At 41.7% G+C, this 17,920-nt stretch overlaps 1 protein-coding gene and 1 non-coding gene across 2 annotated transcripts in view; both read left to right on the top strand.

The window, feature by feature from the left end:
• The window catches only part of CDH1 (cadherin 1), a 67,846-nt gene extending 56,236 nt beyond the window's left edge, over nt 1-11,610 (top strand). Inside the window, exons 11-16 of the mRNA XM_010979234.3 lie at nt 589-734; nt 2,507-2,731; nt 3,049-3,279; nt 6,160-6,290; nt 8,048-8,191; nt 9,857-11,610. Of these exons, the coding sequence (XP_010977536.1) occupies nt 589-734; nt 2,507-2,731; nt 3,049-3,279; nt 6,160-6,290; nt 8,048-8,191; nt 9,857-10,066 (1,087 nt within the window). The 3' untranslated portion in view covers nt 10,067-11,610. The remainder of the gene's footprint in view (nt 1-588; nt 735-2,506; nt 2,732-3,048; nt 3,280-6,159; nt 6,291-8,047; nt 8,192-9,856) is intronic.
• On the top strand, nt 885-957 carry TRNAA-GGC (transfer RNA alanine (anticodon GGC)). Its single transcript has one exon. It is a non-coding gene; the product is annotated as a tRNA-Ala (tRNA).
• Nucleotides 11,611-17,920: the final 6,310 nt, after the last annotated feature.

Below are 17,920 nucleotides of genomic sequence, written 5' to 3'. Positions count from 1 at the left end.
TCCAAATGCTCACGGCAGGGGTGTTGGGTGCCATATTGTGACCATTTGAGAACTGCTGTATCCTTTAAGGGGCCGATCCAAAAGACACTAAAGAAATCTGACATCTAAATGCCATGCCTGGTCCTGGATTAGATCTTGAATTGGGGCAGGGGATGCTGTGAAGGACAGTTGGGGGGAAATTAGCAGTTTGAATATGTTAACTGATAGTATCATATCAAAGATATTTCTCCCGTAATTGAAAATCAAATTGTGGTTATGTAAGAGAATGCCTCTGTTCTTAGGAGCAAACACACTGAAGTATTTGAGTAAAAGAACATGATGTCTGCAACTTATTCTCAAGTGGTTCAGCAAAACAAGAAATTATATTTATAGTGCATCAACTTACCCATGTGATAAAATACCGACAATGGGTGAATCTAGGTGAAGGGTACATGGATGGTCATCAAATTTTTCGGGTAAAATTTCTCTAGGCGTGATTATTTTTTGGAAAAAAAGAAAGTCAGAAGTCTATCAACAAAGAGGAACCGTAACCTTCAGCAACCTGCTGTTTGCTGTTCCTGTTCTAAACCAGAGCTTGTGCCTTTCCAGGTATCGGATTTGGAGGGACGCTGCCAACTGGCTGGAGATTAATCCGGACACGGGTGCCATTACCACTCGGGCTGAGCTGGACAGAGAGAACTTGGAGCACGTGAAGAACAGCACGTACACGGCCCTCATCATAGCCACTGACAACGGTGAGGACGCCCCTCTGCCATGGCTTCTGCTGCCTCTCCCTCCTGCCTAGCTCACTTCCTTGCCTCCACTCCTTCTTGTGGAGGCATGAATTCTCTTTCTTTCATTCTTAAACACAGCATTCTCAGAGCATTGTCACAAATGCACAGGGAGGAGGATATAGCTCAGTGGTGGAGTGTGTGCCTGGCATGCACGAGGTCCTGGGTTCAATCCCCAGTACCTCCATTTAAAAAAAAAAAAAGTTAAACAAGTAAGTAAACCTAATTACCTCCCCACCCACCCACCCCCCAAAAAAGTGGGGAAAAAATGCACAGAATTTAGGTCAACCAGAATTTCCTTTTTACCACTCTCTCTATACCTGAACCCCATGGGAGCCAGACTGGCTGGGTTTAGATCCTAGGACCACAGCTTAATACCTCTGTGACCTTGGACTTAGTACCTAAGTTTCATGTCCTTCAGTTCCTTTACTACCTAATTTTTATGTCCCTCAATTCCTTTATCTGACAAAAGGTAACATTCCATCTAGATTAAATGAGTTAATTTTGTAAAAGTGCTGGGAAGACTGCCTGCTATATAGTACATGCTCATGGAAGGTTGTCATTATTTTTATTTCCATCATCATCATTATTAGTGAAGTGTGGCTTCTTCCAGACTGTTTCTGTGTGTTTTAATTAAATGTAATTTTTAATGATACCTGCTCATTGTTTAAAAAAGACAGAAAAAGAAAAGAAAATTCAAATGATAAAGATGAAAAGATCCATCCATGGATGAACAGATAAAATGTGGTATACACACAATGGGATATTATTCAGCCTTTAAAAAGGAAGGAAATTCTGTCTCATGTTGCAACATGGATGAACCTTGAGGGCATTATACCAAGTGAAATAAACCAGTCATAAAATGACAAATGCTCTCTGATTCCACTTACGTGAGGTATTAGTGTGGTCAAGTTCTTAGAAACAAAATAGAATGATGGTTACCAGGAACTGGAGGAGGAAATGGGGAATTGTTTAATGGGTACTGAGTTTCAGTTTTGCAGGATAAAAAAGTTACGGAGAGCTGTTTCATAACAAGGTGAATATACTAACTATTGAACTGTACACTTAAAAAATGGTTAAAATGAGAAATCTTATGCTTTTTTTTTCACCACAGTTTGTTTAGGAGGTAAAAAGAAAAAATAATCACTAGAATCTTGCCGCCCAGGTATAAATATTTATGGGTTTGAGATAGATTCCTCTGGGGTTTTTTCCCCTTATGATTTACTAATATGAATGATGATGATTCCTTGAGGATCTGCTTTTTCTACTACCAAGTGCTATGTCAGGATGTGAAAGAAATACAAACAGAAGTGTGTACGAATCTCCACCTCTAACTCAAAAAGCAATCCATAGCCATTTTAAAAGGCTCAACCCTTTGACAATGACCTTTAAAAGCCTTAGAAGTTCAGAGAGGGGAGAATGAGGGGGCAATGAGGACTTCTTGGAGCAGTTAAAATTTAAAGGATGAATGAAGTTATGTGAGAAGAAGGAGAGGGTCTTTGGAGGGAGGAATACCCCAGATAATTGTTATCAAAGTGGGGAATAAGCATGTCAGAGGTCTGCCCAGTGGGGAGTGCAGATGGCCTGGGACTGGCAGGGTGGGAGGCTCTATGGGCAGGGTGGGGCCCGATGATGGGCCCCTGAAGAGCCAGGGCAAGATCTGGATTTAGTCTGATGGGAGCAGTAAGGACGCATCAAGGTTCCTGAGCTGTGATATTTCTTGTGTATTTTCTCAGGTTCTCCACCTGCTACTGGAACGGGAACCCTTCTCCTGTTCCTCTCCGATGTGAATGACAACGGCCCCATACCAGAACCTCGGATTATGGACTTCTGCCAGAGGAATCCACAGCCTCATATCATCAGCATCATCGATCCAGATCTTCCCCCTAACACGTCTCCCTTTGCAGCAGAACTAACACACGGGGCAAGTGTCAACTGGACCATTGAGTACAATGACCCAGGTGGGCACTTGAGTCTTACTTTGGAAACTTTGCTCTGACCCTTGTGCTTCCCCTGTCCATCCCCCTTCTGAATTTCCCTTCTCAATATTACCCTTTTTGTTCAGTGCATGTTTCCTGGACTTCTACGTTTGTGGCATTGAACCAAAAGTCCCTTTCAGTTCCCTGTATCTGAGCCCGTGACGTACTGCCCAGTAACCTACAACCCAAGCGGCCATTTGCTTCACTCAGTTTTGGAATGTCTTTAGGTCCCTAATAATTTTATTTTAGAACGACCTTTTTCTCTCTCCTGATCCCCTTATTTTTGTTGCTTCCTCCAGAACACGAATCTCTCATTTTGAAGCCAAAGAAGACTTTAGAGTTGGGAGACTACAAAATAAATCTCAAGCTCATAGACAACCAGAACAAAGACCAGGTGACCACCTTAGAGGTGCACGTGTGCGACTGTGAAGGGGTCGTCAGCAACTGTAGGAAGACTGGGACTTTCAACCAGGCAGGACTGCAAGTTCCCGCCATCCTGGGGATTCTTGGAGGCATCCTTGCTTTTCTGAGTAAGTACAGCTGATGAGTATTTCAGCCTTTAACTTCTAAAATGGGGGGTGGTTTATCCCTTACTGAACATTTCAGGGGTAAGTGGTCCAAGGCTGGAAGACTGCTCCGTTTCATTAAGTCAACAGGGGCCCAGCCCTTCTACTTTGTTCTTTCACTTTCTCAAGCTTGAGGGCACGCAGATCTCCTGTGTCTCTTCATATATGAGAATTCTGATCCAGTAGGCCTGGGGTGGGGCTGCAGATTCGGCATTTCTAACCAGCTCCCAGAAAATGCTGGTGTTACAGATCTCTGGACCACACTCAGAGCAGCAAGGCCTTGGTCAGAGCCAGCTCACCACCTCCTCCTCCATGTTCCACCCTGGAGGAGGGATGCTAGAGCAAGTGAAGGCGCATATTTGGGAATTGAACATATCACCTTCACTCAGCCCATTGGCCCCAACACAGTCACATCTGGAAGCTCCCACTCGAACTGGGTGACCATGTTACAACTTGGTGTGGAGTGTGGGCTGAACAATGAGGATCAATGACTCAAAGGATGAAGGAGAAAATGGTTACTTGGGAAAATTGGGTGGTTTCTGCCATAGTCCTTAAAACTGATATTGCCTGAGCCAACCTGTAGACTGAGCCCTTAGGGTTGACCCAGGTGCTATTAGGGTTTCTAGAAGCAAGTGACCTCAAGTCAGTCAGAACACCTTCAAAGATAGCGTTATTGTTGTTTTTGTCATTAGGAGCTATAACGGGTGGTTTGGGTCACAAAAGTCTTTGCAGCAGCTGAAGAGGCTGTTTGTTCACTGAGTCTCAGGGAAGGTTGTTGGAAGATGTAGGACAGTTGGGCCTCAGGGGCTGGTGGAGCCCAAACAGACAGAGGGATGTTTGTGGTGATTTCCACACAAGCGAAGGCACTGAGAGAGAAGGGCTGGAATGGACTGTGCAGAGCAGAGAGGCCAACCTTGCTGGAATAGAAGAAATTCTTGGAGGGGAGCAATGGGACCAGCTCGGGGCTTTTATTTCAGAGTCAGCACAGTGTAACTGATCCTGCTGCTGCTGCTGCTGCTGCTGCTTCTACAGACTGGAGAAGGGGTTACCTTTTGGCCTTCAGGAAATAGTTGCAGTCTAGCCCATTTGCTCCTGCCCTCTGCTGCCTGTGTCCCCTCAAAATTGAGAAGAAAGGGGAGAGTTGTTTAGAATTCAGCGAGCTTTCTGGACCTTTCTTCCTCTAGGACTCATGTGGCTTTACTGCCACGATGGGAAACTATGAAGACTGTAATTACACTTAAAATACTGGGGTTTGTTTTGTTTTGTTTTAATGGAAGTACTGGGGATTGAACCTAGGACCTCAAGCATGCTAAGCATGTGCTCTACCACTGAACTATATCCACCTCCTACTGATTTTTCAAAGTAATAGCATTATCTAACTTTGCTCTGGGTATATTTCATTAGACATTGGGGCTGAGAACAACATTTGCAGCAGAAATAATGTCAGGATGCAGATTTCCAATGTCTTATTCCTTATGGGCAAACATAGAACTTTAGCGTCTAAGGAATGTTGTAGAGACACCAGGTTATGAAGGTTTTTGTGTAGTCCACCAATATTTAGTTGCTTACTTTGTGCAGAATTTGTATCAGACACAGGGGATTCAGGAATTTCGAGACAGCTGGGGTTGGCTGGTTCTTTCTGAAGTGATGACAATAATACAACATTTTGGTTATTTTCCCTTAAGTCACATTTAAGTAATGTTTGATAAGAAACATCTTTTTGGAAATGATAACGTTCCTCTGGCTCTTCACGTGCTCTAAGCTCCGTGTGGGTGGGGGCTGTTTGCATCCTGTATTGTGTTCAGGGCTGGGGCAGGCCTGGCCCACCTAGCAGGAACTCAGTATTCTTGTCCATGAATTATGATCAAGGGGGTTATGTTGTTTATCTGGATAAGAGCTTGGAATCCTTCTGATTTCAGAAATAGAAAGGTAGGTTGAGTACTTCTAAGTTTGTGCCCCTTCCTGTTTCATTGCTTTGACTCTTCACTAGGCTGCCATATACAGGTACTCGGGCATAAGTACCTATAAATTAGAAAACACACTGAATCACATTTTTTCCCATTCACAATAAATTGTTTAATATTTTTAAATAGTTAAATGTTAAATATAGATTAATAATTAAGTGTTAATATAAATAATTATGTAGCCCAGAAATAGCCCAAGATTAGATGAAAACCTTGGAAACTAAACAGATTTGAAAGCTTGTTACACGATTTTACCCTAAGAGAAGATAAGGAATATACCAAGTGATTTTTGTTGTTATTTTTGATTTTCAAGGTTTTTTTGGTGTTTGTTAGTTGTAGACTAGGTGATTTTACAGTCTGTGCCCCACCACCTGTAACTAAATTACAATAATACATGTGCATCAATCTCATTTAGGCTGACCCAGCCGTGTTCTCAAATCTTATTCAATGGTTTCTACTCACTCAGAATCAAAGCCAAAGTCCCTCCAGAGGTCCACACGTCCCTGCTGCCTCTCTGACCTCTTCCCCCCTTCTCTCCCCCTCACCTACCCTGCTTCAGCCAAGCTGACCTGGCCTTTCCTTAATCACACCAAATATACACCTGGCCTTAGGGCCTTTGCCTGGACCATTTGTGCTGCCTGGAGCACTTTGCCTTAGATTTTGGGAAATGGCTGATCGGTTTACGATCCGGTTAAAGACTACACTTGAATTCACACTGTGTTGTACTGTGAATATTAGCCTCAGGGATGTGAAGGCACATGGGTTGTCTGACAGCCATCTGTCTGGATCTGTCTGGTCTGCAAGGCCATGGTGCTCTGTGCCAGCTGCTGCTTACGGCCGTCTTGACCTGTGGCCCTCATCTCTCTTTTCCCCACTCCAGTCCTGATTCTGTTGCTTCTGCTACTTGTTCGGAGGAGAAGGGTGGTCAAAGAGCCCTTACTGCCCCCAGAAGACGACACTCGGGACAATGTTTATTACTATGATGAAGAAGGAGGTGGAGAAGAGGACCAGGTGGGTGTTTAAAACTGTGGAAGAAAGCTTTAAGGCAGTCTCAGTTTGGAGGAAACAGTGATTAGGAGGAGGCAGGCATTTGAAATGTGTGTTTCTTTGTGTATTTTTTTAAAGTCTTACCCAAGAAAACAGACATTGTCATTAACCACCACCATCATCATCAGTACAACATTGCTAACATTTATTGATTGCTTCCTGTTCTATACACAGATGAATGAACAGAGGCACAGCGTGGTGAAGCAAATTGCCCAAAGTCACACAGCTAGGAAGCAGTAGAACCACGTGGTCTGACTCCAGAGCCTACTCTCTTCACTGCTTTTCTCAGGACACGAACTTTTTTCAAATTATCTTTGACATGGAGCCACTGACCTGTTTTAATACTTTGTGTCCTTTGAGTTTTTAAGCTATGCCAAACTGTTTTTTGCTTTTTTCGATGTTAATTCTTTAGATTTTCTTTATTTCCCTTGGTCTTGGAGATGTTCTTAACTTGCTTTACCCTGTACCAGTGAACTATGACCACAGTAATGCTGCATAACAAGCAACCCCAGGATGTCAGTGGCACACAACAATAAGCATGTTTTTCTCATGCATTTGTGGCTTAGTCTTACTCTGTTCAGGCTGCTGTAACAGAATATCACAGACCGGGTGCTTCTAAACAACAGACATTTATTTCTCACAGTTCTGGAGGCTGAGAAATCCTATATCAAACTGCTAGCAGATTCGATATCTGGTGAGGGCCCTCTTCCTGCTTCATAGATGGCCATCTCACATGGCGGAAGGGGCAAGGGAGATCTGGGTGACTTTTATAAGGGCATAATCCCATTCCTGAGGGTTCCATACATCATCATGACCTGATCACCTGCCAAAGGGCCTACCTCCAAATACCATCACATTCAGGGTTAAGTTTCTCTTTTCTTTCTTTCTTTCCTTCTTTCTTTTTGTTTCTTTTCTTTCTTTCTTTTTAAACATTTTTTTTGGGGGGTGGGGGGAAGGTAGTTAGGTCTGTCTGTCTGTCTGTCTATCTATCTATCTGTCTACCTATCTATTTTAATGGAGCTACTGGGGATTGAACCCAGGACCTTGTGCATACTAAGCACACGCTCTTCCCCTGAGCTACACCCTCCCCACCAGGGTTAAGTTTCAACATGTGAATTTAGGGAGGGACACTAACATTCAGTCTATTACATCTCGGTTCATAAGAATCTGTGGGTTGCCTGGGGCTCAGCTGGTCTAGGCTAGGTTTGGCTGGGTGGTTCTATGCTGTGAGTTGTGTCCAGGACTCTTCCATGCAACTCTTACCTTCTTAGTAGCAGCAGGCTAGTCCAAAGTACACTTAAAGCCTTTGCCTGTGTCACATGTATTAATGTCCCATTGGTCAAAATAAGTTACATGACAAAGCCCTACACTAATGGATTTCTTTTCTTTTCACAGAGGGTAGGGTGGGAAAGGAGTGAATATTTGCTGAATAATAAGCTAATAATGGTACCCTATGAAAAGTTAATAAGGTAAAGCAGCCTACATCTGCACCCACAAGTATTCCTTAAAAGCCTTTAATGCTCTGTCCTTCCAGTGCTTTTTTCTTGGAGACTCTTAAGGTGAAAACTACCATTTCAGATTACATTGGCACAGCCTTGTAGATACCCTATAGTGGCTGTTTAAGGCATATCTGGTACCATAATCTATAAACCAGGTAGGACCCTGTGTTTATGACTGTTGCTTTTTTGCTCTTTGCTATCATTTTACCTTTTTCTCGAAAGGACTTTGACTTGAGCCAGTTACACAGGGGCCTGGACGCTCGGCCCGAAGTGACTCGCAATGATGTGGCGCCAACCCTCATGAGTGTGCCCCAGTATCGGCCCCGCCCCGCCAACCCTGATGAAATTGGAAACTTTATTGACGAAGTAAGTAAGCAAAGTCAAAAGCCAAGGCCCAACGAACTCATCTCTAAACTTAGAAAGGAGCGGTTAGTTGTGTCAAAAGTGAGAAAGTCTTTTTATTCTTAACTTTACCATGTTTTCATCTTCATGATCCCTGAGCCCTATTTTTTAAATTTGTGCCTCGTCTGAATTTCAAAACTAATAGCACTTTGAATTAGTCTTAGGGAATTGGCAAAGTCCATACAGCAAAACCAAAAATTGCTTGAAAGGATTTAGTAGAACCAGAAATGAAACTATAGAGTTTAAAAGTAGATTCAGTTTGGTTTCACTAATGGGTCTCTCTTTCCCTGCATTCCACTGCTGGTTGGGATATAACGTTAAATGGCTACCTGAGGGCCAGAAAAATAGCTTCCATATTGTGCATGTCAGAAGTTCATTCAGCTATAAATATCAGAAGCTTAAATAGATGTAAGTATATTTATTCCATGCAAATAGAAGACTGGGGTAAGCAGTCAAGTCTAGTGCATCAGCCTTTTCTACCTTTCTGCTACATGATTAAAGCATGCAGATCCTTGTTCTCATGCTTGTTGCCTCATGATCACAAGATGGCTGCCACACTTCCAGGCCTGGGGTCTGTATTCCAGTCAACAAGTAGGAAGGGTAGAGCAGAGGGCAAAAATCTTTCTTCTAGCAAACTGTTAGGCAAGAAGGAAGTTCATACTACATGTTATTGGCCAGGACTGGCAGGATTGTTCCCATCTGCAAGGGAGGATGGGAAATAGGCATTAAGTTAATTAGCTTAGAGTAGGATGAGGAAAAATTGGTGGGGATAAGCAGAGAACCAAGTAAGATTAATAATCCAGCAGGATCTATTTCCTTAAACTATGTTACCTGATCACTTGCTCAGTTACTGGAAGGATTTTCAGGGCTTGTCTGATGGTCCATTGGCCCTCAGCAAGTCTTGGTGGTGGAGGCTGGTTTTGCCTTGGCTTTCCAGGGGAGCTGTCACCAAGGACTGTACAAAGCACAGTAGTGTTGGAAGTGACCAAGCAGCATCCATTCTAGGCACTGGATCTTAGAGAAAACTGACAGCAGCAAGGGCCAGTTTCAACCATCCCTTTCAGAGACATCTGGATTCAAAATCTTTTCCTCCATTCACATTCATATATCATCATACCTGGCTGTAGCTGTTCTTAATTACAAAAATAAAATGTTTGCTATTTTAAAAATATAAATTATGAAAATATATGTAAAGAAAAACATACAAATCCTTCCTCATTTTCCCCAATCCTACTCACCACAGTTAACGTAGCAGTTTGGCATTCATCCTTTCAGACCTCCCCAGACTGAAATGCAGCCTGTGTGCCCTGGTATGACTCTCCTCAGTGCTTTTAGTCCTTGTCCATCCTGATTGCTTGGTGCTTATCTCACCTGCCTATATAAAATTCACCATTTTAGGTTAAGGGGTAAGATTCTGCATACTTTCTCTTTTCATTAACAATATATCATGTCTGTCCTCCATTCTAGTTTGTATAAATTTACCATGTGGGCGTTAATTGCTCCTGGTGTCCTGCAGCATTGTTGCATTGCTGTAACACTTTGCTTTAGGCACCAAGAGAAAGCATCCTGCCTAAGATGACAAGTGGCTGATTCCTTTCATTGAAAGATCCTATTGTCTGCTTTCCTTAGAACCTGAAGGCAGCTGATAGTGACCCCACTGCCCCGCCCTATGACTCTCTGCTCGTCTTTGATTACGAAGGAAGTGGTTCTGAAGCTGCTAGTCTGAGCTCCCTGAACTCCTCGGAGTCAGACCAAGACCAGGACTACGACTACCTGAATGAATGGGGCAATCGCTTCAAGAAGCTGGCGGACATGTATGGAGGCGGCGAAGATGACTAGGGGACTCAAGACAGGTGGGGAGAGAGGTGGGTCCCTATCCTCCTATGACGGGAAATGTAGGAATAATATTCCTGGTGGTTTTCCAGCTCCCTTCACTTGAGATAAATTTCTGGAGAAGAGACACCGTGATCACTGATGCAGTTAGAATAGTTATGATTTCCGGTTTATAGATCTAATCTGTGTGTGTTAGAAAGATTTTTGACTTTTCTTTGAATCTTTTTTCCCCCTTTCATCACTCTTTACATGGTGATGATGCCCAAAAGACTCCTGAATTTTAATATTTCAGGAGAATAGCTTCAGCCTCAAGGGTCTACTAGCAATTTTCAAATTTTCTTAAGGAGTTAGTCTCATTTTTAAAAGGAAGGGGAGGGGTCAATTTCCCTATTATATATATATATACATTAAAAAGATTAATTTGTGTGCTTTTGTTCCTCCCATCACTGCACTGGTGTTCCATGTTCTAAAATCCACTCTTACTACTTCGGAATTCTGTTAAATTTCTCTGATGCAGAAATTAATGGGCCCTTTTGGGGAAAGAGACATATCTTAGTCTGGCCATATCCTGACCGGGTATTATGTACTCTTCAGACCTTTAACGGTTTTCCTTTTTCGTCTCCTGAGTATGTTACTTGAAATGGGCATCTATCCAATGTACTTGTCCTGAGTAAGAATGTTTGTTATGTAAATGTCATTATGGGGTACTTTGGTTCCACACAGGGAGCCTGGACCAGAAAAGGTGGTGAGTTTTCAGGTGCCACTGAACTTTAAATGTTCATTTATCCCTAAAACAAAGGAGTGATATATTCCGAGACTCAGAATAGTGACTGAAGTGCTGCAGCCAAAGACAGAAGATGACTTGTCACAGCAGAGCAGAAACAGGAAAAGTGGCAGTTTAGTCAACTGAGACTGAGGATGGTTGAGGTGGTTCTACCTCTAGCCCTGAAAATTCTGAAAGAGCACAGGAATTTCAACATGTGTTTCCTGCCAGGATCTTTTGTACCCGAAGCACAGAATCCCCAAGTGCCTGCTTTAGTTGATTTCTACAGAAAATGCTGGCTGATCTGAACACAGTTGCCCCAAATTCCAACTGTGTGTGAAAACTCAAGACTGTTTTAAAATCCATTTTCTTCCTCAGGAGCAGGAAGAAAACACTGCCGAAAGGGTGTTAGCAAGGGGAGGTGGAGGTAGGGAGACCCTTAATTTGGGTCTTCTTTTAGTTGAAATGCAACCTTCAAAAAACTTTCGACAACTACAGAAAAGAACTTTATCCAAATTGCTTCCTTACCTGTCAACTGTTTTGAGAAGGAAAAAACCATCTCTGCAATCACACTTCTTGGAATTGTCTTGATTTTTCAGCAATTGAAACTCTATCTAGTGTAGTTCTGTGTAGACAATGCCACTATAGTTTTGAGTTGTCTATGTGTGTTGGTGCTGATAATTTTGTATTTTCTTTGGGTGTGGAAAAGGAAAACAATTCAAGCTGAAAAATATTATTCTTAAATGTTCATTTTTATAATTTTATTAAAGAATTTTGTTAAACCGTTGTCAAGCTTGTTTTATTTGATTACATGGTTCCAAGCAAGACCAAGGGTGGATGAGCTCAGTTGAAACATGAAGAAAGAAGCTATTTGAAGACTATCGATCCATGTGGCACGTGGTGAAACCAATAAAATTCCCTTGTCAGTGGGAGACTGTGGGTTGCCCTGAGGGATAGAAAAAAGCAGGGCTTCAAATAACATTGTCAGCAAAGTTAGTACAGGCTCAGTGCTTCTCCCCTGGGGAAGACCGTGGCCCCCTCTCCCAGGGAACACTGGCAATTTCTGGAGATCCTTTTGATTGTCATCACTGGGGAGGTACTACCAGCACCTCAAGTCAAGGGTAGGGATGCTGCTTAAACATCCCCCCACAACAGAATGATCAAGCCCCAAATGCCAATAATGCTGCTGTTGAAAAACCCTAGTGTAGGCCTCCTCTGCTGGAGAGGTATGACTTTTTTTTTTTTTTTTTTGATAATTTAAAAAACTAGTAAAATACATATAACACTTTACATTTCACACTTTTAAGTGTACAGTTCAGTGGTGTTAAGCACATTCAAAATGTTGTGTAACCATCACTTCTATTTCCAGAGCTTTTTCATCATTCCAAACAAATAAGTGGAATCATTTAATAATTTGTTTTAAATTCAGCTTGTTTCACCTAGAATAATCTTTTCAAGGTTCATCCATATTGTAGCCTGTGTCAAAACTTCCTTTTTATGTTGAATAATATTCCATTACATGTATATGCTACATTTTGTTTATCCATTCGTCTTGGGTTTTTCCTACCTTTTGGCTGTTAGGAATAATGCTGCAATGAACACTGAACATCAGTGTACACATAACTGTTTTGAGTCTGTATTTTCAATTCTGGTTATATATCTAGGCGTGGAATTACCATAGAGTATGGTAATTCTATGTTTAGTTTTTTGAGAAACTGTTAATACATGAACCTTGATTGGATTCTCAAGTGAAAATTAAAAATCTGTAAGAGTCATTTTAAGGAAAAATTTTAACATGGATCTTACAGTAGTAATACTCCCAAATACTAATTTTCTTGGATATAATGGTTATGTGGTTCACTAGAAGAACCCTTATTTTTAGGAAATAAATGAAGAATTTAGGGGTAAAGTTATGATGTCTGGAAACTGAAAATGGTTCAGCCAAAAACATGTATCAAGAGAGGCAGCACAAAAGCAAAGGTGGCAAGAAGGTCACAATGACTGAATCTAGGTGAAAGGTATGTAAGTGTTCAGTTACAATTTTGATTTTTCTTTGGGTTTAAAATATTTCAAAATAAGTTACAGAGAAATAAGTAAGCCAGAAATTAACCCTCGTGTATATGGTCAAATGATATTCAACAAGGGTGCAAAGACCATTCAATGAGGAAAGGACAGTATAAAGTTGGATGCACCTTTACATATACAAAAGGTAACTGAAAGTGGATCAAAGGCATAAACATATGAGCAAAAACTATAAAACTGTTAGAAGAAAACAGGGGAAAAGCTTCATGATGGATTTGGCAATGATTTCTTGGCTATCACACCAAGAGTAAAGCACAGGCAACAAAAGAAAAAAACGGATAAATTGGATCACTACAGTTAAAAGCTTTTGTGTATCAAAGGACACCATCAACAGAGCAAAAAGGCAGCTCACAGAATGGGAGAAAATATTTGCAAATCATATATTCAGAATGTGTTTTTTAGGACCAGCAAAAAAAAAAAAAACCTCAAAAAATTGGCAAAAGATTTGAGTACAAATGGCCAATAAGCACTGAAAAGATGTTCAATATCATTAGGGAAAATGCAAATCAAATCATTAGGGTAGTGCAGCTCAAAACCAAAATAAGATACCACTCCACACATACTGGCCAAAAAGCAGAGAAATGTTGGCAAGGACGTGAAGATAATTGAAACCCTTGTGCATTGCTGGTGGAACTGTAAACTGGTGCAGCCATGTTTTCCACATGGTAGAAAACAATCTGCAGTTCCTAAAAAAGCTAATCGAAGAATTACTATGTGATCCAACAATTCTACTTCTGAATATTTGCACAGAAGAAGCCAGGGTCCTGGGGAACAGTGCTTCTGCTTCTCTCTTGCTGGTTCCTTAGGTACTGACACGGCTGTGAGTGGTGAGGACACCAAGACATGGGAGCCTCGCTGCCTGAGTTCAAATCCCGGTTCTGTCCTTCCCAACTATGAGCTTAGACAAGTTAACCTTTCTGTACCTCAGTTCCCTTATCTCCAAAAGAAGGATAACCTACCTCATTGGGAGGGTCACTGAACTCTAGATAAGCTGACACGTTTCAAGCATTAGCAGGGTGCCTGGCTCGTGGTAGTGCTCTGTTAAATGTTAGCTTTTATTTTTCTTATTGAGTGAGGGCCACAGCAAGGGAGTCTGGGGTAGAGGGGATCGTTTAAGTAAAAGCAGGATGTTAGGGGAGAAAAGGCCAAGCATTTAGTTTTGAACTGGATTTAGTGAGTCAGACAGAACCACTCAAGTGTTTTGAGCAAGAGAACTATATGACCCAAGGTGGTTCTCTGGGAAGTGGGCATGAACCAGCTTGGGGAGGGGACCAGAGACAGTGAAGAGGCTCTGGAGGCTGAAAAAAAATGAGAGGATCCAGAATGTACCATTGTAAAAGTTTTGTTGTTGTTTTGGAGGAGTTTTGGTATTTTTGTTTGTTTTTTTAACTGGACTCTTGTCTGCCTAAAAGAGCCTCCCAACAGAGTTCAACAGTCATAAAATCCCTTCCCCTGGGGTTCCACAACCAGAGCCGATTCATTCCTATCACCACAGACTAGCAGTTGACTCCACTGGGATAAGAAATGACCTAAACAGATAGAGTCACAGAACTGTCCTGTCTCCCATCTGTTCTTCTACAGGTTGACTTATCATTCCCCAAAGTCATTTGTCTTTCCCTTTGTCTCCCTCCCCTCCCCCTATTAAGATGATGTATCAAGCCCTCAATTCTAACCACATCTGAGTCACATTTCTCTATGAACTCCCTCAGAGGTGGATATAAACCTGCCTTTTCCTCTTGCTGATCTGTCTTGTCAGTTTAATTCACAGGCCTTCATATTCAGAACATAGAGGGTAGAGAAAAAGTTCTTCCTCTGTGACAAGGATCTGATTGGTGCAAAAAAGGAAGTGGTAATAAAAAGAGAAAACTTAAAATAAATGAAAACACAGCTCAGTGGCAGAGCTGCTGCTTAGCGTGCTGAGGTCCTGGGTTCAACCCCTAGTACCTCCATTAAAAAATGAAAACAAACCAAATTACCTCTGTGGAGTGGGTGGCAGGGATTATCACAGTGACTATCGTTTTGAGACAAGCAGGGTAAGAACTTAGGAGTCACCTAAGGAAATGGAATGCAACCACTCGAGTTACCAAATGTGGCTTTAGAAAATGAGAACCCACAAGAAACTTCAGTTTGCTGGGGTCTTCACTGGAAATTCTGTTTCTATAAAAACAACCATCAGTTAACTATTGGATGCTTTAGGCTTGGGTTAATTCTGGATTGAGACAAACCGCCTGCTTAGATAGCTTGTTTGGCTGCTGACCCTAAAGTTCCTGATCATGGGCTCATTGTTGGCCAACTTCAAATCAATGGAACACATTGTACACGAATACAGGCCTCTATGTGTGTGTCTTGAACATCCCCATACGATTCATTGCATGTAGCTCCGGTGGGTATCGGTTGTGATGGATGTTTAATAGCCTATTAGCAGGGGTCTCCCAGCTGTACTTCTGCATTTTAACAGAGCTGCCCAGAACAAACTGAGGAAGGGGCTACCCAAATTCAATTCCTATAAACTTAAATTCCATGAGTGTAAATACTGAATTCTTAGAAAATAGGGTAATTTAAAGCCCCTTTGAATAATTTTTTAGGCCAGGAGAGGTCTGAGAATGCTTCCCTTTTTTTAGATACAGGGCCTTGTTATAGACTTAACAAGCCCTAGGCACGCCTCCAATATCCTATTACATGTATTAAAATAACCCAGTGTTCCATGGGGGATGTATTTTCTTGCTGTAAAAATTTTTATAGAATCTTTAAGACATTGCTTTTAAGATTATGCACATCACCTTGTGGTATCTGACTCTACAGCACCGGAAAGATAAAATCTGTTGCCATGATGCTTTGGGATAAAGGAGTCGCAGCTCTGGGAACCCTCTGATTATTTGTAAATCTCACATCAGTACTGTCCTTAGGCTTGGACTAAGGACACCCCAAGTCCTCACTCACACCACACTCTGGTTCTGGGACCTTCGAATTCCCTGCCCAGCCATCCCTGAGCCTGCTTCCAGGGCTTTGTGGACCTCTTCACTCGATCTACCCTCTGGAAGGTACACCTTGCTCCTTGCATGTGCATCCCCTCTGTGGTAGGCATTGCTAAATACTTGAGAGCAGTGTCACTCTAACTCCCCAGGATAGCCTTGTGAAAATGGTTCTGTTAACTTCTTATTTTAGGGAGTAGAAAATGGATTTGGGCTGGAGCCCAGAGAAATGGGAGTGCCAGGGAAGGGGCCTGACTCACTGAGAAGGGAGTTAAATGAACAATTTCTTCCCCTAGTGATGTGGACTTGCATTTGAAGAACATCTCACTTCCCAAGATTTCCAGCAGCTAAATGCTACAGAGCAGTCATCAGTCATGAACACAGGCTAGCTCAGGGTATCTCAAGGAGAAGCAGGACATCCTCTTGGGAGCAGTTTTATAAAGTAGATTGTAGAGCTTGTGACAATGATATGAGAGGTTATTGACTTTTAGTGAAAGGAGTGGCAGGCATGCTAAAGGTCTTGCCCTCAGAAGCACTGTTCTGGATTTGCAGCAAGCCTTTCAGTCAACATGACTTTTGAATGTCCCATTAGGACTCATGTAGGTGAAAACCTGTTTCTAATGATATGAATCTCCAACCCATTCTGTTTTACATATTGATTCAATTTTGATGAGGCATGATTTTAATAGACACTGATTTTTCTGGGAATGCATGTAAATGGAGTAAAGATCCAACTTTTATTGGGAATTTTACTTAGTCCATTTAAGAAATATCCAACAGAACAGACTCACAGACATAGAATACAGACTTGTGGTCGCCAGTGGGGAGGGGGGTGGGAAGGGATAAACTGGGAGTTTGAGATTTGCAGATACTGACTGGTATATATAAAATAGATAAACAAGTTTATACTATATAGCACAGGAAAAAACATTCAGTGTCTTGTGGTAGCTTACAGTGGGGGAGAATATGAAAATGAATATATATATATATTCATGTATGACTGAAGAATTGTGCTGTACACCAGAAATTGACACAACATTGTAAACTGACTATACCTCAATTTTAAAAAAATTTAAGAAATCATATCCACAATGGATATTCAGCCATAAAAAAGAATAAAATAATGCCATTTGCAGCAACATGGATGGACCTAGAGATCGTCATTCTAAGTGAAGTAAACCAGAAAGAAAGAAAAATACCATATGATAGCACTCATATGTGGACTCTTAAAAAAAAAAAGAAGAAAAAAGAAGACACTAATGAGCTCATCTACAAAACAGAAACAGACTCGCAGACATAGTAAACAATCTTACGGTTACCAGGAAAAGGGGGTGGGAAGGGATAATTTGGGGAGTTTGAGATTTACAAATGTTAGCCACTATATATAAAAATAGATTTTTAAAAAGTTCTGTATAGCACAAGGAACTATGTTCAATATCATGTAATAACCTTTAACGAAAAAGAGTATGAAAACGAATATATGTATGTATATGTATGACTGGGACATTGTGCTGTACACCAGAAATTGGCACATTGTAACTGACTGTACTTCAATTAAAAAAAAATCCTATCCAATATTTGTAGCTACTCATAATGGATGTGTGTTTAGTACTTATTTTTAAATCTCAATAATGAAGAAATTCAACAATATGCAGTTGCTTTCCCAAACTTTATTATAAGAAGGTGCAGCATCTGTTTTACTTCACTATGAATCTTTTAGCGTTTTGATACCCGAAGCTTTTCATACAGAACTGCATATTATTATATGATTAAACTACTTTTCTCACCCTTTTCCTTTATATAGACGTTAATCTATTGAGTTTCTGAAATTGTGCATGCAGTCAGTTCGTGTTACCTATGTTTATGCCTCCTCTCGGGAGTGCAAGGGGGCCTGAGAAAAGCTTTCTTTGTAAAGGGGGCGTTCCCGACCAAGTCTGCCCCGCCCCACGCCTCAGGCCCCGCCCCGAGCGCCTCGGCCACACTCAACCAGGCGGCGGCGCGGATCCGCCGAGGCGCCTGCGCATATCGCCAAGTGGCGCGTGC

This window comes from Camelus dromedarius, chromosome 9, assembly GCF_036321535.1.
Source record: "Camelus dromedarius isolate mCamDro1 chromosome 9, mCamDro1.pat, whole genome shotgun sequence".
Taxonomy (NCBI): Eukaryota; Metazoa; Chordata; class Mammalia; order Artiodactyla; family Camelidae; genus Camelus; species Camelus dromedarius.
This window is presented reverse-complemented; position numbering and strand designations above follow the sequence as displayed.